Source organism: Hemicordylus capensis, chromosome 4 (genome assembly GCF_027244095.1).
Source record: "Hemicordylus capensis ecotype Gifberg chromosome 4, rHemCap1.1.pri, whole genome shotgun sequence".
NCBI classification, from domain to species: Eukaryota; Metazoa; Chordata; class Lepidosauria; order Squamata; family Cordylidae; genus Hemicordylus; species Hemicordylus capensis.
In genome coordinates this window covers 3,548,411-3,575,577 of record NC_069660.1, presented here as the reverse complement: position 1 = coordinate 3,575,577, position 27,167 = coordinate 3,548,411, and the positions used below count along the sequence as shown (strand labels likewise).

At 48.7% G+C, this 27,167-nt stretch overlaps 1 protein-coding gene across 1 annotated transcript; it reads left to right on the top strand.

Annotated features, from left to right (window-relative positions):
• Positions 1 to 1,523: 1,523 nt before the first annotated feature.
• On the top strand, positions 1,524 to 27,167 carry LOC128322260 (BPI fold-containing family B member 4-like). The gene is made up of 17 exons (XM_053243197.1): positions 1,524 to 1,638; positions 5,063 to 5,194; positions 7,258 to 7,434; positions 7,897 to 8,029; positions 8,985 to 9,089; positions 10,151 to 10,294; positions 10,793 to 10,853; positions 13,555 to 13,615; positions 14,491 to 14,582; positions 15,945 to 16,157; positions 17,189 to 17,242; positions 17,477 to 17,647; positions 18,421 to 18,488; positions 22,625 to 22,667; positions 24,922 to 24,985; positions 25,357 to 25,433; positions 26,825 to 27,167. The coding sequence occupies exons 1-17, from the start codon at positions 1,524 to 1,526 to the stop codon at positions 26,846 to 26,848; spliced, it is 1,734 nt and encodes a 577-aa protein (XP_053099172.1). The 3' UTR covers positions 26,849 to 27,167.

The window sequence follows — 27,167 nt, the reverse complement described above, 5'->3', positions numbered from 1 at the left end:
TTCTGCTCTGGCTGCAGCAGCATTTACATACCTGCCAACATTTCAGAATGAGAAAAGGGGACAAGGTCTGTGTTGAAAAAATTTAACCTCCCCTGGGCAGGAATTAATTGAGGAGAGATGGTCTTGTGGTAGCAAGCATGACTTGTCCCCCTAGCTAAGCAGGGTCCACCCTGGTTGCATATGAATGGGAGACTTGATGTGTGAGGACTGGAAGAGATTCCCCTCAGGGGATGGAGCCGCTCTGGGAAGAGCTGAAGGTTCCCAGTTCCCTCCCTGGCATCATCAAGATAGGGCTGAGAGAGAGTCCTGCCTGCATCCTTGGAGAAGCCACTGCCAGTCTGTGAAGACAATATTGAGCTAGATAGACCAATGGTCTGACTCAGTATACAGCAGCTTCCTATGTTCCTATGAGTAAAAAAAAAATTTCTTGTTGCCCCCTCGCCGGGCCCATGCTCTTAAACCGGACCCTGTTCTGGGGTTATATTGATAATATGAATGGAGGAAACAGCCCTGAAAGGCAAAGCCTGTGCTCTGAAACCAGACTCTATTCTGCAGGGAATACAAACCGGATAAAAAGCTCTGAAAAGCAAAGTCTGTGCTCTCAAAGGAAATCAGACTCTTTTCTGTATAAATTGGAGATAGCACTGAAAAGCAAAGTCTGTGGAAGAAGACCCTATAGGGACTAAACTGGAGAAGAAATAGCTCTGAAAAGCCAATGTGCTCTAAAATTAAAACTGACCCTATTCTGCAGGGAATATAGGAGAAATAGCCCTGAAAAACAAGGTCAGCACTCTCTCAAAAGAAATTGGGCCCAGAAAACTGAAGAAATCAAGCAACAGCTCTTGCCTTCTCAGAGTCTTCACGTGCTCAAACACAGCGCACCTTGTGGACAGGGGTTTTATAGGGCCAGATCTGGCCACCCCACCCTTGGGTGGTGGCTGCCCATTGCAGGAGTCTCCTCCTTCTCCTCTCTCCTCCTCCCCTCCAGCTCCAACTGAGGCCAAGATCCTGGCTCTCATAGGTATTGTGGGAGAAGACTTAGGACTCTTGTAAGACTTGGACAGACAGAGCCAGGTGGGGGAAGGAGGAGGACAGAGAGGTGACCTGGAGGGGGCGGGGGGAGGAGAGGGGCAGGGGGAGGGGGGAGATGGAGGTGGCAGCAATGAGGAGGAAATGGGATATCTGTGGGTCTCCCCATGAGGCTGGGAACCAAAACAAAAACCATGGTGGCTGTCCCAGGAGAAATGGGGCAGTTGGCAGGTATGCATTTGCAGCAGTCAGATATAAAATATAAGTGGAAGGTGCACATTCCAAACCTGCAGTTGACTGTGCCAGAGAACCACATGCAACATGAAGGAAATAGCCCTGTCCTGTGCAAAATTTCTCTCCCTTGCTGTTACAAAATGTTCACCTGCTGGGACAGGGGCATCGATGGGTAGAGTGTGCATGCCCTGATGCCAGTCACACCCGCTGCATCGATGTGCTGCTCATGGTGGTGCAAGGGACCTGGGTGGCATCAGAACATGGAAGCAACTCTTGTCACCCTCTCCCAACTGGCAAGAGGCTTGTTTTCTGGCTGGGAACTCTTGCGGGAAGCCAAATGGACCCCCAGGCAGCCCCCGGACACGGACAACCCAGGTAATCTCTCCTGCCTGTTCTGGTGACTATGCCACTGGTGTTTTGTAGGGTGGTGGGTTTTTTTGGGGGGGGGGTTGGCCTTAGTAGCCTACAGTGCAACCTGAAATCTCTTTTGCACCAAGCAGAGGCTAATCTAATGAGGTCTGCTAAGCACTTTCTGCATTATATCTTGTCAGATGCTGCAGTAACCATAGTGTGATCAAATTCAGCATATAAATGAGGAGACAATCTCCAAGGAAGTCTAACACAGACACTTTGGACCTGAGGAGAGGAAACTTCTCTAAAATGAGGAGTTTGGTGAAAAGAGAACTGAAAGGGAAAATCAAGAGAGTCACTTTGCTCCAGAATGCATGGGGTTTATTTAAAAACACCATAATAGAAGCCCCGTTAGAATGTATACCAAAAAGAGAGAAAGGTACCATCAAGTCCGGGAGGACGCCGCATGGCTAACACGTCAGGGAAGGGGAAGAAGATTTTTTCCGAAACTGGAAGGCCTGTCCAAATGAAGAGAACAGAAAAGAACACAAACTCTGGCAAAAGAAATGCAAGGTGACAATAATAGAGGCGGAAAGCGAGTTTGAGGAAAATTTAGATAAAAGCATCAAGGGAAATAACAAAAATTTCTTTAAATACATCAGAAGCAGGAAACCTTCCTGGGAGGCAGTTGGACCCTTTAGGGAGTGAAAGGGATTATTAATGAGGATATGGAGATTGCAGAGAAGGTAAATGAGTTCTTTGTATCTGTTTTCATGGCGGAAGATACTGAGTATATACCTGTGCTTCAAATGAAGGCTATAGAACTGAGTCAGATAGAGGTGATGAGAGATGATGTTCTAAACTGTGGAAAGACTAAAAATTAACAAACTGCCAGGGCCAAATGACAACCACCCAAGAGTCCTTAAAGAATTCAAATGTGAAATTGCTGACCTATGTGCTATATATATATATATATATATATATATATATATATATATATATATATACTTGTCCCTACAATCAGGCTCTGTACCAGAGGACTGGAAAGTAGCCAATGTAATGCCATTTTTAAAAACAAAAATTGAAAAAATTCCATTCTTGCTTTGGAATGTGCTCTTTGTTGAAATAAGAGCCTCCCCATCTCTGGCAACATTTAAAAAAGCAATGAAGACATGTTTGTTCACCAAGGTTTTTAATTAGATTTATAGTTTTCTTAGTTTTTAATGTTGGGTCTTAAATGATATTAATATTTTAATCATTTTGGGTTTTGTTTAATTTGTATTGTTTTTATTGTATACCACCCAGAGCTGCACATTTTGGGCAGTATAAAAATATGTTAAATAAAAATAAATTTAAATGGGATCCAGTGGAGATCCAGGAAATTACAGGCTTAATGTCAATTGATGGAAGGCAAATTGATGGATGGCAATATCCAGGATAAAATTGTTAAGCAAATAGAAGAACAGGCCCAGCTTGGAGAGAACTGGCATGGCTTCTGCAAAGGTAAAGCTTGCCTCACCAAACTTTTGGAGTTTTTTGAGAATATCAACAGGCCTCTGGATAAAGGTGATCCCATTGACATTGTATATTTTCAAAAAGCTTTTGACAAAGTTCCTCAACAAAAGCTTTTGAGAAAACTTAGCAGTCATGGGATAAGGGGACAGGTTTATGTGTGACTTTCAACCAGACTTTCAACTGGTTGAAAGACAGGAAAAAGAGGGAGAGGGTAGGTAGAAATGGACAATTTTCACAATGGAGAGAAGTAAGAAGTGGGATTCCCCAGGGATCTGTACTGGGACCAGTGCTTTTTAATTTATTCATCAATGATCTAGAAGTGACCTTTCTCTTTCTTCATTCTGGAAGAGCGTATAAAAAATGAATAAATAAAAAATAAAGAAGTTGGGATAAGCAGCGAGGTGGCTTGTTTGTTTGTTTGTTTATTGTAAAGGTTTTATACCACCTTTCATTAAAACAATCTCAAGGCAGTTTGCAAAACATTTAAAACAATATAAAACCATAAAAACTACCCTATACGAATTAAAATGGAACATAAAAATACAAATCTAATTACAAGATTTTTTTTAAAAAAACATGTACAATATAACCATAAGCTACAAAGCAGCAGCATAGTTCCATGTAGCTCAGTATTGTCTACACAGACTGGCAGCAGCTTTTCTAAGGTTGCAGACAGGAATTTCTCTCAGCCCTCTCTTGGAGATGCTGCCAGGGAGAAAACTTGGAACCTTGTGCTCATCCCAGAGTGGCTCCATCCCCTGAGGGGAATCTCTTACAGTGCTCACACTTCTAGTCTCCCATTCAGATGCAACCAGGGCAGACCTTGCTTAGCTAATAGGACAAGTTATGCTTGCTACCACAAGACCAGCTCTCCTCTCTTCAAGTATGTTGACTTTGTCAAGTGCTACTCTAAAGCAAGCAAGCCATTCTGGTTGCCCTCAGGTGGCTGAGGTGATTGGTGCATTTGTCAAATCCAAGATCCTGGCCCCTTTAGTTCTAGCTGTGAATATCACAACATCCACCTCTGTGGCTCTGATCCTGAAGGCTTTATTCACACAGTGACTCCTAGAATATTTTCAGTTTGTCTCAGGCCCTCAGGGTGCATGGGGACCTTTGGAATGACAGTGGACACATTTTCCCCAAGCATCCTGCCCCTTGGCCTGTTCCAGGTGCGCCTTTCTCCATATGACTGTGTAGAATGTTGTGCATTATTGTGGAGGACTGAAGCATCAGACCTCTTATAATGGAGGCACTGAGCTGTGCAGTCCCTCATCTCTCAGAGTAGAACCATTATCCCGAAAGGCTGTCCTGGTGAGGAGGGGCTGCAGGCTAATCCTGTCCAAAAAAGAGGATGTCTGCTGAGCAAGACGTCCCGCACCCACCCCCCAGTCCCATCCCATCCCTCCTGCCAAGCACAGAGACAGGCTTATCAGTATTCTGGAACCCTGTGTGCATTTGATCCCTCCTGCTCGCTTAATGCTGGTCCCAGATTGACAAAGAGCTATTTACTCTGGAATGTGGCGAAAAACCGCATGCTTCACACACACTGAGCCCGTTATCTCTCTGTCCCTGGTGCTGAGTTCTGGTCCCCACCCCTTGCCACTAATATATATGGCTTTTGCCACCTGTGTATGTACAGAACCAAAGGAAGGCGAAGGCCAGGTGGCGATGGGCAGGTGTATGGAGGGCTCCCACTGACTGAGAACGATTAAGTGTAGAGCAAGGCCAAACGTCTCCTGTGTCCATTAACCTCAGGAAAAGCTCAGGTAAGATGTAGCAGACCCTCTATGTGTGGAGTGGACTCTCTATGTGTGGGTGCAGAGCACCCCAGATAACCTCGTTATTACTGATTACTTCTGTGAGGCTGGAAACAAGCCTGCTGTTGATGCCGAACCCTCCCAGTGACTAAGGAAAGTATCTCCCATCTTAACAGGTGTGGCCAAGAAGACCAAGATGCTCACACTATGGTGCCTCCCCATCTTCTGTGGGTTGCTGACCCCGCTGCAAAGCCAGCAGCTCCCAACAGATGCTGTCATCAGGGTCAATAAGGGTGTGCTGCACAATGGTAAGTCAAGAGCTACAACTGGAAGGGGAGACAGGCACTGCTGCCAGCTTGGCTAGTCGGCTCCCAGACCAAACCTATAATGCTGCCTTATACTATGCCGGCTGGTCCATCTAGCTCAATAGTGTCTACAAGCATGTTCTCATGATGATCCAGGCTGGCAGGGAAGTGAAAATCCTAGATGCAAGCAGCGTGAACACCCCATTTTGAGTTGTGAGGTTCCGGAAGTGTAGGGCTTGCAATTGTGCACCCAGCCCACCTTGATCCCAGAGCAGCCACTCTAGATCAAATCCTAGATCATGTCCAGTGTGGGCTGGGTACAACTGCAAGCCCTCCATTTCCAGATTCTCATGATTCAAAATTGGGAATGTGTGCTGCTTGGATCTAGGATTCTCGCTTTCCCCGAATCATCATGAGAATACGCCTAACATTGACCCACTGCATCTCTCTGGGGTTGGGGAGGGTCTCTCCTAGCCTTGGAAATGCTGCCGGAGCTTGAGACCTTCTGCATGGAAAGCGGGTGCTCTATCATTGAGCTAGTGTCCAATGCCTGGCATACTTTTTTGGTCCTGTTTCTTTGTGTTCCCTCCTCCTCCTTGGAATATTTATATACCACTCTTCAACCAAAGTTCTCAAAGCGGTTTACATAGAAAAACAATTAATAAATATATAAGATACGTATGATATATATATATATATATATATATATATATATATATATATATATATACCAACATGTTTGCTGTACTTGAGTAGGAATTTCTAACTTTTTCCAAAACTCCACTTTTGGTGAAATCTGATGGCAATTTTAAGCAGGATCATCCACCTATCTGCCACTATCCTGCTTAGAATAGTTCTATTCTATCTGCCACTTATCTGCCTATAGAAATCTATAGCTATATCTGATCTGCCACCTTCCTGCTACTTCTGGACAAGCTTATGCAATTTAGGCTGCAAAATACCCCATGAGAAGGAATCCGGTTCACAGACACCAGGATTTCATTCAAAGTGAACACTGAGATAAGCTTGAATGACTTTGCTAAGGCTTGTGAGAAGCTGGAGAGGAGTTAAAAGACTTGCAGTAAGATCAATGATGAGCCATCCCATGGGGTCTGGGGTTTGAGGCATCCCATTCCTGCTGCAGTGTGTAGCTGGGGCCAGGGGCGTAGCTAGGGGAGAGGGGGCCCGTGTTCATCCCTCTCTTTGGCGACCCCCCAGAGTGAGGGAGATAATGAAGATAATAGGGAGGGGTGGAACTGGAGGGCCCTCATTTGCTGGGGGCCCATGTTCTTTGAACGCTTTCGCTCAATTATAGCTACGCCCCTGGCTGGGGCCCATTGGCCCACGTCACATCACAGCAGCTGTGTGCCCGGCTCAAAATGATTGGCAAGCCATACTGCACAAGAAGCAGTTGTACTCCGGATGTACTCCCTCCGGATGTACAACTTAGCCATACAAAGTGCACCACAGACTAGTGGATCCTCTGCCACGAGATGTGGTGACAGCCAACAACCTGGATGGCTTTAAGAGGGGTTTGGATCACTTCATGGAGGAGAGGTCTATCATCGGCTACTAGTCGGAGGGCTATAGGCCACCTCCAGCCTCAAAGGCAGGATGCCTCTGAGTACCAGTTGCAGGGGAGTAAGAGGAGGAGAGAGGACATGTCCTCAACTCCTGCCTGCAGCTTCCAGCGGCATCTGGTGGGCTACTGTGTGAAACAGGATGCTGGACTAGATGGGCCTAACCCTAACTCTAACCAGCCAGCGAGGTCGGTGAAGAAAGCACACACCAGCTGGATGGGCTGTGCACTGGTGCGGGCGTGCTGACACAATTTGAAAGGATGTGGTTGGTGCAGGGTCACATGCACGGTAGCACTGCACACTGGTGGCCTCAGAGGTCTGTAATATGCCATGCATTTTGAGAGCAAGGGAAGCCACTGCGCTCAGCACCACAGAGGCAGAGTGGCTGGTGCTGTGGCTCTTTCCACTCGCTTCCTCCTTGTAAGGTCTGCTTTAACACAACCATTGTGCTGGGCACTGTGGCACTGCTGATGCCATTGCTGACAGCCAGTGGTGTGAAGAGGGAGCAGGGCAATGAGCAGAGTGATGCTGTTGTGTTGTGCTCTGGCAATTACAAGGAAGGGACCTGGAGGAGGAGGAGGAGGAGGAGGAGGAGGAGGATCTCCGTCTGGTGCATGATGCTTATTAGAAGCCTCAGCAACAGCAGCACCATTCCTGCAAGAGGTAAGATGAGGCAATGGGACTTCACAAACCCTCTTTTATTATTTGTTTTTGCAGCTGTCGCTGGCTCGATGGCACAGAGCAACGCCCTTCAAGGAGCGATGAGGGAATTGCCAGTGGGCGGCGGAGGTGGTGGTGACAGTGGCCTGCTGGGAGGCCTCCTTGGTGGTGGTGGCGGCGGAGGCCTACTTGGGGGTCTTACCGGGGGTATACTTGGGGGAGGGGGTGGGGGAGGGCTTCTTGGCGGGGTCACTGGGGGCTTGCTTGGAGGAGGTGGCGGTGGAGGAGGAGGAGGCCTTCTTGGCGGGGTCACTGGAGGCTTGCTTGGAGGAGGTGGCGGTGGAGGAGGTGCCGATGTTTATGGTGGAGGTCAGCCTGTTGGTGGCAATGGTGGTGGTCCAGGCGCTGGAGGTCTGCTAGGCCAGGGAGGCCTGCTGGGTGATGGAGGTCTGCTTGGCACTGCAGGAATTCTTGGCAGAGGTGGTGGTCTCCTTGGCAACGGAGGCCTGCTGGGCAATGGGGGCCTACTTGGCGGAGGTGGAGTCCTTGGCATCCTTGGGCAAGGAGGCTTGCTGAGCACAGTCCAGGGGCTCACAGGGTAAGTCTGCATCTCAGTACTTGTGACAACTGCTCTGGAGGTCGTATGTGAGAAGATTTGTTAGACCCACAAAACTGCAGGGGTTTCTGGTTAAATCTACAGCAGATCAGTCAAAATTGTGGCTTTTGCACACCCAAGTGGCAGCTAGGGGTGTGCAACCCGGTTCAAGCTCGAAACGGGTTTCAGTTGAACTGGTCTGGTTTGACCGGTTTGAGCCTGAACTGACTGGCCATCCAAAAAGGGGAACCAGTCTGAGCTTGAACCAGTTCAGCCCAGTTCGACTGGTTCTAGTGCTTGCAAAGGGGAATCCGGTAAGGATTTCCCTTTAGAAGCATTGAGAGAACCCTACAGGGTTGAAAAAGGGCAGATGGGAGCGGGGCGGGCAGGTGGAAGATTACCTTATTATGTGCCATGGCAGTGGCATGGCTCTTCGGGGGCAGTGGCAGAACTTGAACCAAACTGCCCTGGAGCAATTCCGTGCACACCCGAAGTGGCAGCAAAAGGCATTTACTGGTCAGCGGACAACTCTAGCCTTTTCAGACATTCTTGGCATGTTCGGTGAACACACATGGCAAGTGTGGCCCTATATCCCCTCTTCCTCCTCACAAATCATACAACATCCATGGTAAAGTTAATTCTACTGGGAAACTATTAAGAGGAATTGTTGCCCCTCAAGGAAACAATCCCAGAAGTCTGCCTCTCTAACCTATATTTATATATCATCAAAGCCAGTTTCTGTCTTTCCAGCACAATTATGTGACCGAGAACAGAATCTAGCTGGGGACTGCAGACAGGAGCAAGTTGTCAAACTCCTTAGCTAGCTGTAAAATATCTTCTTTTTAAAATTTCCAGCCTAAATGTTTCCATGTCCAATTTGTAGCCCTTAGTCTTTGTGGATCATAAGAAGAGATGGACTTCTCTGGATGACCTCACTTCTTCCTGTTGTTCTCTTCAGGTTACGAATTGTAGAAATGACCCTTCCCAGGATCAGCCTAAGACTCTTACCTGGAATTGGAGTCCACTTGGATTTATACACCAGGGTAGCACTCAATGGTAAGAGGTAAGCACAAGGGAGAACTCCACTCATTCATGAACACACGGTTGACCTCTGGGGTACTTCGCTAGCAGCTGGTTTTGGAGGGTGGCATTTGTCAAAATACTTGCAGGAAACGGGAGGGAGTTGTAGCTCCTCAGATTGAGTGCCACACCTGATCCTTGCTCGCCTCTTCTCCTGTTCCCACCAGCTTCTTGGTGTGGCACTAGCTTCCATTCTGGGAAAAACCAGGATGGCCATTCTGGGGCCCAGTGGATTCCAGGATCAAGACTGGAAGTTTAACTTGATCTGGTCAGAGAAATCTAGTTCTATCCAACCTTTCCCAGCATTAGCTACTGCTTTTAGGAAATAAACATACCAGCACTTGGGAAGTCACTATGGGTTGAAGTGAATTCTGCTTCCTGGAGGCTGCCCCGTGTTTATTTCAGATCCAGGATCCAACTATGCATTATGACAAATGTGTAAATGGCACTTATGTGTGTGTTGTGCTAAATAGTAGCTAGGGGTATGCAAACTGGCTTGAAACCAAACCGGTTTGACATCGAACTGGTTCAGTTCGTAGGTTTGGGGTCGAAAATTCTATTCTTTTTTCTTTTAACTTACCCCCTCCCAGGGGTTACTCCAAGGTGGCAGGGGGGGGTCTGTGGAGATTCTGCCTCCCCCCACCGGCCTTCCTTCTATTAGAAATCGCCCAGTTTGGGTGTCTTTGGCCCTGCCATTTTGGAAGCCACCACACCGGCGCAGTGAGACCCTGTGTGGCCAGGTCATGATCTGAACTGAGCCTTCAGGGATGTTTTTTTCTCCTGGGGGAAAAAAGTTTCCATTGACTCCAATGGCACACTTATTCTAAATGCATAGCTTGACCCTGAGATGGGCTGTTCTCTCTTATACAATTTGTGAACTGGTGTTAACATGATCTGTAAATAGACACAAGGCCCTGTCTGAATGGGCACTCATGGTGAGTTTTGCATTCAGCCTACAGCTGCGGGAAGGGCAGGGACAGCTTTAAAGTATCATTCTCATTTGTGCAAAAGTCCATCGGAGACGCTCTCTTCTTTCTAATGCAGCCTCCTTGGTTTGCTTGATGTCGCAGTGGAGGTGAACCTCACGGCAATTGTCCGCCTGACGATGGATGGCACCGGCTACCCCAAGCTGGTGATTGATCGCTGCGATGGCCTCCTGGGAGGCATTAAGATCAGACTCCTAAGAGGGTGAGCTCAAGGCATGGGGAAGTGGGGCCTTAGTCCCTGCTGGGCTGGGGCTTACGGGTGGCTTTGGGAAGCTGCCATTCTTGCCTCAGATTCTTCATTTGGGAAATGTACACTCAAAATTAGCCTACCATGACAGAGAAGAGCAGCATTTCTTCTTGACTTGGCCAATCTAGAGGCCAAGGTGCCAGCTGGACAGTCGATGGTGAATTGGGACCTCCTCTCCCAGCAGCTCTGAGTCCTGGTGCCTCCCTACTGGGAACCAACAATGTGCCAACAACAGCAACACCCTTCGTGACACACTGGTATCTCACCTTCCCTTCCCATTTGGACTGCTGTTGTTTGTGTGTTGAATGTAGTGTGTGAAGAACTGTACATGAGTACAGAGATCTATACATAGGAAAACTGCACACAGACTGTAGATGTATTGGACGTAACAGGTGGATAAGGCTTACATCTCCCCCTTCAGTGGTTTGCCATGGTTTTTCCTTTTCTCCCCAGCCTGCTCCCTATTGTGGACAATTTATTAGCACGTGTCCTGAACAGGCTCCTTCCTGAACTGGTAAGTGTTGTGAATGGAGCATGGCTGGTCATAAGTGCAAGCAGGATCTGGCTTACAAAATCCTCTGCAAAAGCAGATGACCTAAGTGTGCAAGCAGGTTTGTGTTGGGGAAGGCAGTTCTTCAGGCTGTGGTTTCTTTTCTTTTTTTTAATACAGAAATTGAGGCTGATGGTTTGCATCATTACCTGTTCATGGGAATGGAAATTTGGTCCTGTTTGGTGGTTTAATTTATTATTATTTTTTTAAAAATGAGTTGTTGTTAGGAACATAGGAACATAGGAAGCTGCCATATACTGAGTCAGACCCTTGGCCTATCTAGTTCAGTATTGTCTTTACAGACTGGCAGCGGCTTCTCCAAGGCTGCAGGTAGGAAGCTTGGACGCCCTTGTGGATGGCTCAGAGCCCTCAATCTCATCAGCCACCTCCTTCATCTCGTTTGGGGAGGCAGGCTGATTGGTCTCCTGCTGCTTGAGTAGCAGGGTTCGCTTCTCTTCTCTGTCTCCTCCCCAAGGAGTGCGGTGTGCTGGGGACAAAACAGACACTCCAGTTCCCCTTTGGGGAGGAGTCAGATGCAATTATTCCTGATGGGGGGAACAACTGAGTTTTATTATTTGAAGGAGGGCTGTGGGCCCAGATCCTTTACCTCACAATGCCCTGGGGACAAATGGCCCTGGGCCCCTGAGGGAGGAGAGCCCACCAGCTGGATGGCGACTTGCTCTTTGCTCCCTGCCCCTCATGCCTCTCTGAAGAAGAAGGTGGGGGCAGAGGCCCATTTTCACGGTTTGTCCCAGCAGGACTCACCCCTGACTTGACTCACTGCTCCTGTCATCCCCCTCCCCCAAAAGCAGCTTTAGTGAAATGCCCCGTCTTGGTGGCTGCAGCAAGGCTTCTGCTTGGCCTCTGAGAAAGTAGGCAGGGCTTGACCCCCAATACCCATTTTTCAGTATTGATCGTCCCCTTCGCCAGATGTGTGCTTGGAGGAATAACCCTTCTCTCCTCACAGGTAGAATCAAGCTTCAAGTGCCTCTTGCCTTGTTTGATTGTATCAAGACAGCATCCACCTGGAAGTGCTCCTGCACAGGGGCGTATCTATGGTGGGGCAGGTGGGGCACCTGCCCTGGGCACCACTTGAAGGGGGATGCAATTTTTTAAAATTAATTTTTTTTTAAAGGCCGCCGAAAACAAAATGGCCACTGCGCATGCTCACATGGCCTCTGTGAGGTCCTAGGCCAGGCCTCACAGAGGCCATTTGAGCATGTGTGGTGGCAATTTTGTTTTCAGTGGCCATTTTTTAAAAAATATATATATTTAAAAAAATGGCCACCGCACATGCTCAAATGGTCCTAGAGGCAAGTGGGGGAGGGAGAACCTTTGCAGACACCCCCCAGCCTTTAGGAAGCTCCCCAAATGGGTCTACAGGTTAAAAAAATATTTTTATAAAAATATAATATGTCACTGTACACATATTCAGTTTGACACTATGTACAGAGAATCAGGGCTTGTGAATACTGAGCTGAAGCTAATGAGCTAGGATTGTATTCATTTGCGCTTACTTTGCTTCTTGTGATAAGTGAGTTAAAGGTGATGTCTTAATAATATGACCATTAATGGTGAGTTTGTCTTTGAATCAGTGTGAAATCCTTAGGATTAAGGCCCACTGGGAGTTTCTTGCTCTCTTTCTCTCATTTTTACTGTCTTTCTGAAATACTAGAATATATTCCAAGCAGTGACACTGCATATCTTTTAATTATTTTCAGAGTATCTTGGAAAAGCCAAATTCTCCATTTATTTTTTAAATGTATGTAATAGTGATGCTACAATGCATAGTAGAGAATTAGAAAGGCCCTTCAGTTTAGTTTCCCAAGTACACCTCCACATAGTATTTGGGTATTTCATGAGCCCCAGCATACTGAAATTTGTAGTTTTCCAGCATTTTTTGGTCTGGCTATGTCCACTGCTAAATAGTTTTTGAAATATTAAAAGATTAATGAGCTTGACTTGTATTTTTTAGCTGATATTATGGTAAAGTTATCTGAAAGATTGGTGTCAGATGTTTGGACAGGGGGGCGCAATTTCAGTGCTTGCCCTAGGCGCTATTTTCCCTAGATACGCCTCTGCTCCTGCACAATTCCCCCTGAAATCATAAGAACATAAGAACAGCCCTGCTGGATCAGGCCCAAGGACCATCTAGTCCAGCATCTTGTTTCACACAGTGGCCCACCAGATGCGGGAGCCCACAGGCAAGAAGTATGTGCACACCCTCTCTCCTGCTGTTGCTCCCCTGCAGCTGGTATTGAGAGGCATCGTGCCTCTGAGGCTGGAGGTGGCCCACAGCAGCCACCAGACTAGTAGCCATTGATAGGCCTGTCCTCCATGAATGTGTCTAAGCCCCTTTTAAAGCCATCCAAGCTGGTGGCCCTCACCACATCCCACAACAAAGAATTCCATAGGTTAATTATGCACTGTGTGAAAAGGATTATGCAGGTTGTTCATGCCCATGGAGATTAATTCATTGTGGTTCCTGACTAGGAGGTGATTGCATGCTTCTTTCCCCATGAAATTTGTTCCGATTAAGCTTAAAAGCCAGGTGTAATTGGGTGTGTTTGGAGACTGGAGACTCGCTGAACTGTGTGGTGCCTTTTGTGATTTTGCTTCTTGACATTTTGCCACAAATGTCCCACTCATGTGTTGTATTTTCCAGCTTTGCCCTGTCATAGATGTTGTCCTGGGGCTTGTCAACGAACAGTTGGGACTTGTGAACTGTAAGTTTATGTTGCTGCTTCTGCCACTAAGTGTTTGGATCTCCCACCCCTTCCCCTCCGGGCAGAGCATTCGAGAGCTCTCAGGATACCTGCCCAGGCAAAACACAGCCACCTTTTTGCCAGCTCTGCTCCCTCCTACACCTTGAAGAGCAGCCAGAGAGGAAGACTTTAATCACACTGCATCCTGGGATTCTCATATGGATGTCTTGTCCTTGCCAGACAACTGGATCACCTTTATCCACCTTTATCTGTCTTGTGGCAGCAAGCATGAATTGGCCCCTTTACTAAGTGACCTGGTTTGCTTTTGAATGAGAAACCATCTGTGAGCACTGTAAGATATTTCCCTTAGGGGATGCGGCTGTTCTGGGAAGAGCATCTGCATGCTTGAGGTTTGAAATCCCCTCCCTGGAAGCATTTCCAAGATAGGACTGAGAGAGATTCCTGCCTGCAACCTTGGAGAAGCCGCTGCCAGTCTGTGAAGACAATTCTGAGCTAGATGGACCAATGGTCTGACTCAGTATGCGGCAGCTTCCTATGTTCCTAACTTACCCATAGATTGTGCCTTATGATGGCCAGCTTGGGTGCCCTTGATGCACCCCAGACCTACTCAGGCTCGGACTAGCCCACAGGGCAACAGGGCATATTCCCGGTGCGCCCTACCCACACGGCACCCCTGCGCCCCAACTCCCACCATTAATTACCTAATTATTCTGCTCAAAACTCGGCGCCCTCCCCACATACATTCCACCGCCCTCTCAGTGCCCCCATTCCAGCCCTGGACCTACTGCCCGGCTGGAGAAGCAGGGAGATCTAGCAATTAGCAGGAACAAGAGAACCCCTAAGTCATTTCTTGTTGCCTTTCTCTTTCTGTCCAGCTCTAGTTCCTCTGGGCATATTGGGGAGTGTCCAGTACACGGTCTCTAGCCTTCCGCTAGTCACAGGACATTTCCTGGAAGTCGATTTAAACGTAAGTCTCAGTTTCTGCCTTTGCTGCAATGAATCGTGACCCTGCAGTTTCTCCTGGATGGATTTGCTCTGGCTAAATGCTGCTTAAACAAGAAGCAAGGAAAAGGGCCTCGCTGTCTGTGGTAAGAGACAGCACAGCTCCCACTATAGGGAGTGCATGTCAGTCTAGAACTTCTAGGTCTGCTCTCAGCGGGATGTGTCAATGGAGGGGAGCAGAACAGGCATGCTGTAGCTGATCCCTGCACTGAGCAGGGGTTTGGGCGAGAAGACCGCGAGGGTCGCTTCCCACTCTAACATTCTGTGATTGGCTGAATGGGCAACAACATGGTCATTTGGTCATGCTTCTGGAGGAAGGGAAGCCCTGCTCACTCACGGATGGTGGACAGGAACTCAAAGGTCTTTCTTCTAGCAGGCATAGATCAAAACCGAGGCCCATTTGTCTAGCAAAGTGCTATAATAAAAACAGTGGCTGGGAGCAATCAGAGAGGAAATTGCAGCCTCTGGCTACCCCTAGGACAGGCTCAAGAATATTTTGGGATTCCATGCATCTGCACTGCTTGACCCCAGAGATGTGCTTGAAGATTCCTTGCAAGGCCCCCAGAGAGAGCTTACCGAGGGGCAATGTTTGTTTGTTTATTTGTTTGTTTATTTATATATTTCTATACCACCTGATATGTACATCTCTAGGCGGTATACAAAATTTAAAATATTTAAAAATTACAAATTAAAATATATAACAATAAAAACAATCAGATAAAATAAGTTTTAAAATTATTAAAATTTATTCTAATTAAAAGCCTGTGGAATCAGGGAGAGTCTTGAGGTTCTTCCTGAAAACAAACAGAGAAGGAGATGCTCTTATTTCAGTAGGGAGCATATTCCAAAGCCCTGGGGCAGCCATGGAGAAAACCTGGTCCTGGGTTGCCACCAAACGAGCCGGTGGTATCCATAACTGGACCTCTCCAGAAGAACGTTTGGATTATGCATGACCCGAGAGGCACAGTCCAGGACCTTTTGCACTTTTGCACAAGATAATCATGGGAAGACACTTCCAGGACCAGAAGGTGCAGGCGAACACTGCACTGACAGGGGTGGCTGATAGGGCAGGACTTTCAGCCCCATTTTATGTGCTGTACTCACGTACAGCATTTGACTGACAAGGTCTCAAGAGGGCTCTGGATTTCTTTCTTTCCTGGGCTGTGGCAGCAAGAAGTGTGTATCTCCTGCTTGAGATGAGCTCCCCTCGGGGACAATCTAAGGCAGTAGCAACCTTTGTCACAGCGCACTTCCCGAAATGAAGAATGAACGCTCCTGCTCTCCCTAATTCCTGTACATTCGGACTGTCTCCTCCCTTCCTTTTTAGACGGTTGTTGGGCAGGTGGCTGGCCCCCTCCTTGACTATCCATTGGGCAAACCAGAAGCCCCCCCTTTGCCCCCAAGGGTCCCGATGCCTCCAATGCCTCCAATGGCCGATAACACCAATTCCCAGCTTGGACTCTCTGTCAACTTCCTCAGCTCCGTAGTGGCCGTCCTGCAGAAACAAGAGGCTTTGGACATCGACATTTCTGATGGGATGGTGAGTTGTGGCAACTTCCAGAGGAGGCTCTCGCAATGTGTTCTTTGGGGTGCTAACTTTGAATCAGGAGCTGGCAGAGAGGCCTCCTGAGCGATGCTGCTGGCCTCACATACGTTTGTTTGGCTTCTTGGAGCAAATGCTTCTTCTTTCTGTAATAAAAAGGCTTCCTTCCCACCCACCCCCACCTCCAGTGTCCTGCTTTTTTTGAAATTTTGGCAGCAGCCCTCCTCTGAAGATGGATTGGAAACTTCTGCTACTACAGAATGAATCTCTTCTCTCAAATGACTCTGTCCTACCTGGCGCTTAAAATTGTCTAATGAGGCCCAGATTCCATCTTATGTGGCATTTAGAGTAACCTTCCTCAGGCACAGGGCCTTCTTGGACACAGCCCCAACATGCTGGGACTTCCTTCTGAGGGAGATTTGTACGGCCTCTTCCTGCTGCCCTTCAAGGGGCAAGGGACACCTTTTCTCTTTCAACTGGCCTTTGAGAAGCAATGGCTGCTCGTGCTGCGATGCTCTCTTTCTGCTGATTGGGTTTTACTGTGCTTGTATTATTGTTTCATGGGCAGACTTCAGTGTTGTAAACTCTTTTGATATGCACAGGAAAAGTAGCATCTGAACAGTCTAAATAAAGAAATGCATGCGAGGGAGGCTTTCTGACAATGTTGTGGCCCCCAAACCAGGGTGAGGAGATGGGGGGCAAGTGGGAGAATTCCAGATTTCAGACAACTGCACCCTTGATTTCAAGACAATGGGTCAAACCAGGAGGCTAGACTGCTGCTCTGACCTGGAAACAATTGTGCCAAATCCCAAGTATGTGTGGAGTCTGATTTCGGTCCCTCAATCAAAACAGAAGGGGCTCTGCATATGCTCACAAAAGCATGCCTTTATTTTTTGTCCATAAGCTCCAGGACTGAGCCGTGGTGAACCCTGGCTCAGAAGAAGCTTGAAGTGGCTAAGGAACTAGGATATGCACACCTATTTTCTGCACGTGTTTTCATGCCATAATCTCTCCTTCTTCTTTTCCAGTTCCCTGAGCTCCCTCCTCTGACAACATCCACTCTTGGAGCTCTGATCCCTTCGGTGAGTCTACTTGCGCCACAATCTCTGTGCAAGCTGCTCATACAGCACTGCCGCTTAACTTCACCTGGCCATGGAAGTCAGGATTCTACGCAGCCCCAGAAGGGAAACCCAGTAACAGCCGCATACCCCGTCAGCAGTTCAGCTCTCCCCAAATGCTTCCCGTTGAGCAAAAAGCTCCCATTCATTTCACGCAAGGTGTCTACATGATACATTTCCCCTCTGGGCTCTCCACAGGTGTTCCAGATGTTCCCAGAGCCACGGCCTCTCCTTCTCAAGGTGTCTGTCCCTGAGGTGCCTTCCGTGAAACTGCAGAAAGACAAGGGCCTAATCGAACTCACTGCTCGCGCTGAAATCCTGGCATCCAAGGAAAACGGCGCTTACCAGAGTCTCTGTGTCATGAACATTGTGAGTACTGAGATGCAGCCAGCTAGAACCGGCCCTTTCTAGAGGCTCTTTTACTACGCAGGGGGTGAGGGTGGGGGGTGCTTGTGAACGATCCCTTCTGGCTGCAAAGGTCTCTGGATGGATTTACCTTCTGGCTTGCTGAGCAAGGAGAGGATGTCCATGTGTGTGCAGAAGGGACAACAGTTCGGTGTGTCAGGCTCCAGCCGGGAATTATAGAATCCAATTTTAACATAATTGGCTGTGTGGGGTGGGGTGGGGTGGGGTGGGGGCCAAAGACATACGTGGCAGCTGGCGATGGGACCGTGGGGGACAGTGAGGTAGTAGGTTATATTTTTAGGAATGTATAAGATGTCCTGCCACTGCTGCGCTGCACCACTGGCCAGCTCTGCACACAGTCTACCCCCATTAAACACTCCCTCCCCACCGCTCAGCGGGCACATGCACATGTGCGGTAGCCGTTTGAGGGTTCCGTCTGGCACAGGTTTTCCTGGGCTGGCCCCTCAAAGGGCTGCTGTGCATGCGCATCAGCCAGCTGAGTGGTGGCCGTGGACTCCACGTGGAGCAGGGGGGCAGGGGTTTGGGGGCAGGGCGGCAGCGGCAGGACATTTGGCACACTTTTAAAGGTTTAGCCTGCTTTCTCCCCCCCCCCCCCCCGGGAGCGGCAGTGTCCTAGATTTTGCCTCCTAGGTGACCACCTAGGTCTGCCTAGGGCACAAGTGGCCCCCGATGGAAAGGAATGCTGGGATGAACCACCCCCCACTCTCCTCTTATAGGCATCTTCTTTGCTTGCCAAATTTACTGTCGAAGACAACAAGCTGAAAATCAGTGTCAACCTGGAAAAGTAAGTGTGGCACCTTTTGAACTGGAACTTGTGTCCTGAAGTTCATACCTCTGCAGGGGGAGTGTGGTGGTGGGAAGGTCATTAGAGGAGGAACTGGAGAAAGATCCTCAACATTTCCTTCTTCCATCATATTGTAGGGTTTCTAATCTGCAGTGCCCAAATTCAATACAAACATGTCCCATCTTTTATCTATTTTGAAGGATTTGTTGGTGCAAAATGAAGTCATACTTCCCAATGACCTACAGTTACCACATTTTGCACACGCAATCCTGCCACTGAAATTAGTGGAATGCACTATTTTTGACTGACTGATTGATTCAATTTATATTCCACCCTTCCTAAAGTGGCTCAGGGTAGTTTCATTTGTTCATTTGTTTGTTTATATACCATCCAGAACATACGTCTCTGGGTCGTGCACAAGAAAATCACATTACATTAAAATCTAAAAGACATAATAAGCCAATTAAAATCAGGAAACATTTAAACCAGATTAAAATTAAAATTAAAACTAGGTATCATTAAAAGCCAGACTGAAAAGATGGGTCTCCTAAAGTCCTCTAAGGAAGATGATCCTCTCATCCCCATGGGGAGTGTGTCCCCAACGGGTGACAACTGAGAAGGCCTGATCTCAGGTCTTCCAGGGATCCTCCACCTTTAATGAGAGAGCCCAGAAACATCCCTGTGAGCAGCCTGGCACAAACCACTAAAACAAAAAAAACCCCTAAAACTAAAACTGGAGGACCATGAGCATCACTTCGCTGGAGGACCTTGAGCATCGCTGAGGAGAGCTGGTCTTGTGGTAGCAAGCATGACTTGTCCTCATAGCTAAGCAGGGTCTGTCCTGGTTGCATCTGAATGGGAGACTTGATGTGTGAGCACTTGAAGATCTTCCCCTCAGGGGATGAAGCCGCTCTGGGAAGAGCAGAAGGTTTCAAGTTCCCTCCCTGGCAGCATCTCCAAGAGAGGGCTGAGAGAGATTCCTGCCTGCAACCTGGGAGAAGCCGCTGCCAGTCTGTGAAGACAATACTGAGCTAGATAGACCAATGGTCTGACTCCGTATATGGCAGTTCCCTATCTCCCTATGTTCCTATGTTCTCTTCAGACCTCAGGCCACACCCAAGGCTAGCAAATCTCCCAGCTCAGCCTCGGGAGGTTCAGGTGGGGAAAGAGTCTCAGCTAGCCCCCGCCCCGTCTTCCTCGTTGCCTCTGGCTTGCCTCCAGTTCCCTTGTAAGGCAAACTCCCCAGACCCCGCCTCTCACGTGGACTCTGGAGCCCGGCTGGTGGCACCGGCCCCCACAGCTGCCGCTCCTCAGGGCGATCTGGGCGCCAGCTGGGAGAAGGAATGCCGGCTGCTGGCCTTCTCTGCCGGTCAAGGCCAGAGGGAGGCGGCAGAGCCCGGCCGGCCAGTCTCCAAGGCTAGCAGGAATCTTACACAGCAATATTCTTGCTGAATGGTTTAAATAATTAAAAGAAATTAGAAGAAATTCTGAATACTAGTTGACCTGGCCCAGAGCATCTGAGCCCCTAGGCCTCCCTGTCTCTCCTCCCTCCTTTCAGCCCCAGTCCGTTCTCCCCATCCCAGTCTGCTTTCCCTCCCCTCCCCACCGGCTGGCCTGGCTGTTGCTTTCCCTCCCTGGCCGGCCAGTGCTGCTTTCCCTCGCCGCCCAGTGGCCCAGCAGCAGTGCTGCTTATCCTCTCCGCCCACTGGTGGCTTTGGCGGCATATCCCTGGCAATCTGGCAGCTGCTCGCGTACTCTCGCGAGAGCTGCCACACATGGAATTAGCCACAGGTGTGCCTTAGAGAATTAAATATATAGATACTCCTGATGACCTACAGATACCAAATTTTGCATGAACAGTTCTGCCACTGAAATTAGCTGAATGCACTACCTTTTACACCAGAATATGCTGGGGGAAAGCCTTATTTTTAAAGATTTTAAGAATAGATTCTGACTATAACCAGCAGATTTTAACTGTTCTTGTTCTCAACAGATTTTGAAAACATACAAATCAGATCAGTAATTGAAAAACAACATAATGCCCAGATATTTCCCAGATTCAGATTCACTCTTATTCAAATTGACCATATATGGTAATTATTCAATTAAATGAATAATGTTCAAAGTTGAAATCCTACAAATCTTTAACTGTTCTCTTGCTTACCTTTTGCAACCACATTAATAAAAAATTCTATTACATATATTCCATTTCTCTGTCAGTATAAGCTACACAAAATGACTTTGTCTGGTCACTGAGAGGCCTCAGCTGCTAGTGGGTACTCTTTCTCCTTAACATATATTTCATTCCCTGGAAGTTTTTCATGCAGGGCTTTTAAAGCTCTTTAGCTCCCATCTCCTCCTCCAGAGTGGAGGATGTGCACTCACATACTGGGCATATTTACCCCGAAGTCCCTGTGAGCTATCAGGGAGCACTGCACACACAATTTGGGGTTTTCACTGCATCAGAGGCGTATCTAGGGAAAATAGCGCCTAGGGCAAACACTGAAATTGCTCCCCCTGTCCAAGCATCTGACACCCATCTTTCAGATAACTTTACCATAATATCAGCTCAAAAATACAAGTCAGGCTCGTTAATCTTTTAATATTTCAAAAACTATTTAGCAGTGGACTTAGCCAGACCAAAAAATGCCGGAAAACTACAAATTTCAGTATGTGGGGGCTCATGAAATACCCAAATACTATGTGGAGGTGTACTTGGAAAACTAAATAGAAGTGACTGTCTAATTCTCTACTATGCATTGTAGCATCATGATTACATAAGTTTTAAAAATCAATGGAGAATTTGACTTTTCCCAGATACTTTGTAAATAATTAAAGGATATGCAGAGTAAACTGTGTCACTGCTTGGAATATATTCTAGTCTTTCAGAAAGACAGTTAAAATGAGAGAGAGAGAGCAAGAAACTCCCAGTGGGCCTTAATATTAAGGGTTTCACACTGATTCAAAGACAAACTCACCATTAATAGCCATATTAGCAAGACATCACATTTAACTCACTTATCACAAGAAGCAAAGTAAGAGCAAATGAATACAATCCTAGCTCTTAAGCATCAGCTCAGTATTCACAAGCCCTGATTCTCTGTACATAGTGCCAATCTGAATATGTGTACAGTGTCTTATATTATATTATATTATTATTATTATTATTATTATTATTATTATTATTATTACTACTACTACTACTACCCGTAGCCCCTTGGGGGGCTTCCTAAAGGCTGGGGTTGGTTTTGTTTTTTTTGCAAAGATTCCCCCTCACCCTGTTGGCCTCTAGGGCCTCGCAAGGACCATTTGAGCATGTGCAGTGGCCGTTTTTAAAAATAATCTTTTTTTTTAAAGGCCACTGAAAACAAAATGGCCACCAAGCATGCTCAAATGGCCTCTGCAAAGCCTGGCATGACCTAGAGCCTCACAGAGGCCATTTGAGCATGCACTGTGGCCATTTTGTTTTTGGCAGCCATTTTTTTTAAAAAAATAATTTTAAGAAATGGTGCCCCCCCCTTCAAGTGGCGCCCGGGGCACGTGCCCTGCCTGCCCTACCCCTAGATATGCCCCTGCACTGCATGTTAGAGTGCAGCCCAATTTATACCTGGGATTTTTAAAAATCCACTTTTTGCATCAGATTTTTGGGATAACTTTGAGTTTGCAGTAAAGCCTCGCAGAAAACTTGTGGTAAAGCCTGCTGTGTGGAGAACTCCCTGGTGGGCCAAGAACTCTCTATGAGTTCTGGACCCTGAGGTGATGAAGTGGAAACGGTTGCTGAGGCAGCGATGATGATGGGGCTTTTCAGCCGCATTCTGACCAAAGGAGGACTCCGTTTCATGCTGGTTCTTCTCCTGTACAGAAGTCCGTCCCACTGAGTCCAGTAGAACCTGCTTCTGCCCAGTCATTGAGCATAGGATTAGTGGCCTTAAAAGAACTGCTCTAACAGCAGGTGTCCCAGTCTCAGGGAATGAGAGACAGGAAGTAGGAAAAGGAATTGGGTCAGTATGATGGTTACCCAATTCCTGATTTGAGCACGCAGAACTCTCCCCTCCTGGGATTGCAGGCTCTGCTCGTCACCAGCAGCCTGAGAGGTCCTCGGACTCTCCCTTGACCATTCTCTTTTGTTTCTGCAGGACCCACCTCACGCTGGCTTCTTCAAACGTTGGGAAATTCGACGTAAGAACAGAGAGTGGCTCGTTCAACACTGGGGAGCGGCTGCGGGAGGGGTGCAGCCACTCACTGCCAGGCTGCCCCCCACCCCCATATGCCCCCAGCCGTCTCCTGACGCTTCCGGTCATGCTGGAGCAGTGGGGAAAGGAGGGGCGGGATAGGCCAGTGCGATGGCCTCTTCCTCCTCCCGCCAGGGGCAGCTCCATCCCAAAGGGCCCCCAGACATGCACAGCTTCCATGGCAGACACCAAGGCATTGGAGGGCTTCACACCTGCCTTGATCTGGGGGTTCTCTAGGAGCAGCTCTCTGCTCCGTCCTTTGGTCTGTCCTGGCAGGGGCTCTTTGCTTCACAGCCCCTCTCCCTGAACCACCAGGGCCCACTTCTGCACAGACCTGCTGCAGTCACCCAGGGCAAGCACAGGACGGTGGCTTGGGCCCCCAAGCAGTGGGTGAGCCTGCCCGTCCAGCCGTACCACTGGGCTCTGAAAGGTGGGGCAGAGAGGGGATTGGCCCTGTCCCTGCCCACGGGGCTCTGGCGAGGCAGGAGCCCAGCAGGGGCACTGCCTCCTCAGGCCTCCCTCTCACTAGCTAGCAGCTGGATGCCCCAGAGGCATTCCTAGGAGCAGCTTCTTGGCCAACGAAGAGGAAAGAAACAAGCCTCTTCAACCACACGCAGGAGACCTTTGCTTGCAAGCCCTTGGCAGAGTAGTTCCCTTGTCCTCTGGGCATCTTCAAGGCACGAAGTGTTTTCTGTGTCAAAAGCAAAGCGCCCCCTTAACCCAACCAGAGCTTGGAGCCATGACTGAGGCAGGAATTGCCAAGCTGACTGTGTTGTAAAAGCCGGCTGGTCTTGTGTGCGAGGAGTACGAAGCTTCAGTTCCTTGTCAAAACAGGTCTTTTTTCACACTTTTCTCTTGCCATATATTCAAAAGGAGCTTAGAAGTCACGCACATTCCTGTTGGAGGGGTGGGTGTGTTAATCAGGTGACATTCATGAGAGAAAGGTTTCTCCAGTTTGGGCACATAGTAGGAGGGGAGGCAGGAACAAATATCAAGGATGAGAGAGCGCCTCTGAACATATGCAAAAAGCAGCACCTTGCATGTCCTCATGTCTGCCCCGGGCCCCATAACAAAGGGGCCCCCTTAACGCCATTAGATTGAGACCTTGACATTACCTAGGTGCACCTCTGATGCCATGCATGCAGTTTCAAAGTTGTATTGTTGGGGGGGGGAGCCTGTGCCCCCTCCCCCGTGCTGCCCCTGAACCAGTAAACTGGGCCCACAGCCAGAGTGAGGCAAATCACAAAGAGCCTTGCAATACATTCTTTGCAAGTCAGCCCACACTTGCTTTCATTTGAACCAGCCTCAGCTCTTGGATGAGTGTCTCCGTATGACGTATGTGTTTCCAAGCACACAGTTGTCTCATCCCCATCTTTCTAGGCACCTGCTTTCTTAGCGTAGCGTAGCATCACGTGTCACATTCACATGTGGCATTTCTAGCCGCGTGTGCGCTTTCTTAGGAGTATACTTTCAAATCCAATGGACGAAACAGCCTGGCACTGGGTGGTTTAGCTCTGGGACTTGAAAGAGCATGGCACATCCGATTTGTGGCATGCAATGGTTCTCCTGGGCGCTTTCCAGGTGAGCTGCTCATCAGCAGCAAAATGCTTCCATTCGGGCAAGACACATTCGGAACGTAAACAGCAGGGGGAGCAGTCTCACAGCCACGAACAACCCGAAAACACAGCAACTTTTTCACTCCAGATATATGATGTCCTTGCTCTATACCGTAGTGATTAAATTCACAACAAGGCATTGGAAATGTGAACAGCATGCTGCTGTCCGCGTAGGGACTGCAGTGTCAGGACTCAGGAAGTGTGGAAGCACACTTCTGAGATATGTCCTGAGCCCGTTGTAGGGTCTAGTCTGGAAAGCGCCCTGATGCCATGTCAGAACATCTGACTCCATCCTGCAAGCTTGTCTCGGCTGAGAGAGAGATTTAGGAGAAGCTGTAGAATTCCTGTCACTGAGGCCCAGGAAAACAACCCTTATCGGGATTCGAGGGAAATTTGCAGCAAGCAGTAGCTGGTAGACAAGAGAGTCTGCCAGAGCAAGCAACTTGGGAAGGGGAAGATGACCTCAAATGCAGAGGCAGAGTAGCAACCCCTGGGCTGGAGTCTGACCCCTCCCCCCGGTCATTCATGGATTCCCTGATGAATGAGACGGGGCTGTTAACTGAACTGTTTCTCTGACTGATGCAGGTGTCACTCATGGAGGGGCTGGTGGGCAAGGTTTTTGAAGTCGCGTTCCTTCCAGCAATGAACAGTAAGGACATTAAAAACCTCTTTCACATTCTGTACAGTGCTGAGCTGAACGACGAGGCGGCGCCTTTGGCAAAACCTCGTGCCTGATCGTTTGGAGGTGTGCAAACTGTGGTGGGCAGGAAGGTTATCTGTCTTCCAGCAGCTGCCACTTTACAGGAGGGAGTCACAGTCTGATGCACAACCCAGTTTCTCTGCCGCCCTTTGCTGGCTGGCGTTTTGCTTGTTTTACTTGTAATCTGCCTCCAGGTTTTGCTCTGGGCAGAATCTGGTAGCAGAGCAGAACCAGACAAGACAACCATACCTCCCTTGAGACTGGAGAAGCAATCCTCTTTTCTCTCTCTCCCCCCGCCCCCGCCCCCACTCTCCCTTCAGGTGTGTTAGGAGGGGGCATCCCTCTTCCCCAGCTGCTGGATATCGACTTTGACAACGCGGATGTTGATGTCATTGAAGTAAGTTCTCTGACTCTGAATGTGCAGGCTGGTGTTCACTTCAATGCTACTGCAGCCCTAAGCCAGTTGATTGACCATTAGAACTGTCCTGACTGTACATCACGGACAATAAGGTGGTTTATACAACTGCTGTTGGTGGGGCTGGGGAGGGCATGGTGGGGGTGGGGGAGGCAGGTTCTGTCCTACCTTCCCCCCAGACAATCGAGGCTTGTTTTCGGCCATGCCTCTCGCTAGGGGTGCGCATGAAACCCATATGCCCAGTTTGGTGAGAGTCCAAATTCGACTTGAGTCCATGTTCAGTCCCACCAACCCCCACCACACACACACACACACACCCTGGTTCAGCTCGAATTTGAGCCGGTCCAGGGGTTCTAACAACAACAACAAATGGCATATGGCTAGTGCACATGCATGGCAGCCTCCAAAATGCCGCCAGTGCGGAAAGGGGCTGAAAACTGCCTGAACAGGACTGATTTGAGTCTGGAGGGAGGCCAGTGGGGGAGAGCGGACTGCTGGAGACTCTCTCCGTGACTGCGGCAGTGCCACCCCCGGAGGCAGTGAGTTCTTAAAAAATAAATTTCCATTATAACTCCCAGACTGGCCCGGGTGTGTGGGTGTGTGCTTCGGCTTGAGTTGGAGCCGAATCGGGTCTGGTTCGGCTTCAGCGCAAACTGGGGGTGAGCCCTCAAACTGGCCAAGTGCAGAGATTGCTGCACTGACCTTGTGGGCACATGGTGCCCTAGTGGAGAGCATCTCCCCATGTGGAGGAAGGCAGGTGTACTCCTCCCTTCCCCCCAAGCCCTCCATGGCCCAGGGATTTCATTTGTGTGCATGGCCTTTGGGTCAATGGCCAATGATCTCCATCAGAAGTTGTGTGGCTGTTCTTGGGACTATTGAAGGCTGTCAAGGTTTAAGCAAAGATAGACATCTGAACTCCCCACCCCATCCCAACACCAGGCCTTTGGAAAAGTAGCATGACACACAAGGTGCCCTTAAGCACACCCACAGCCCCGCCCCCACCATCTTCCTTTGTGTGTCACAGAGTGCACTCATCGGTTTGTGACAGGCTTCGAGGGAGGGTCCCCCCCCCGCCATCCCCGTTGTTTCTCTCTTTCTTCCTGAGAAGAGCCCAGTCTGGCATCTCTGGCTCAGCCCCTCTCTCATTCTCACACAGCCCTGGGCTTCCAGTTGGACGGAGCAGTAGCAACTGGCCCAAGCTGTCCGCCCTCCAGTCTTCACGGCTAAGCAGGGACTCTTCCCAGTCCAAGTCCAGCGGTCTCAACCAACTTACTGGGACTTGAGTTCCTGCCAATAATCCTGCCAATTATCGGTCAAAGGCAATGAGGGCGGAACCCTGGCGTGAAATGCTCTTGGCCTTTTCTTTTTGTCAGAATCTGCTTGTGTTGTCCGCATGAGCCAACGAAGGGACAGAGTGACCGGCCGGGGCAGCAGGACCAGCCGCGCCGTGGTCCGGAGCAGGGTCCTGCACAGCACTGCCCTCTGAGCCTGTCCTGTGCAGTCGGGCCTCCCTCCCTCTAGCAGACACCAACTTGATTTCAATTGCAGATGGACTCGAAGTGGAGGTTGCTTCCTTTCATTAATCAGACCACGGCATTTTCTGTGTCCACTAAGCTTCACTCCAGCTGTGTTAATTTTCAAGACAGCATTCACACACAGAGAGAGATGGTGTTTATTGCGTTATTCTTTTTAATAAAGGTTTCTGCTTCTACTGCA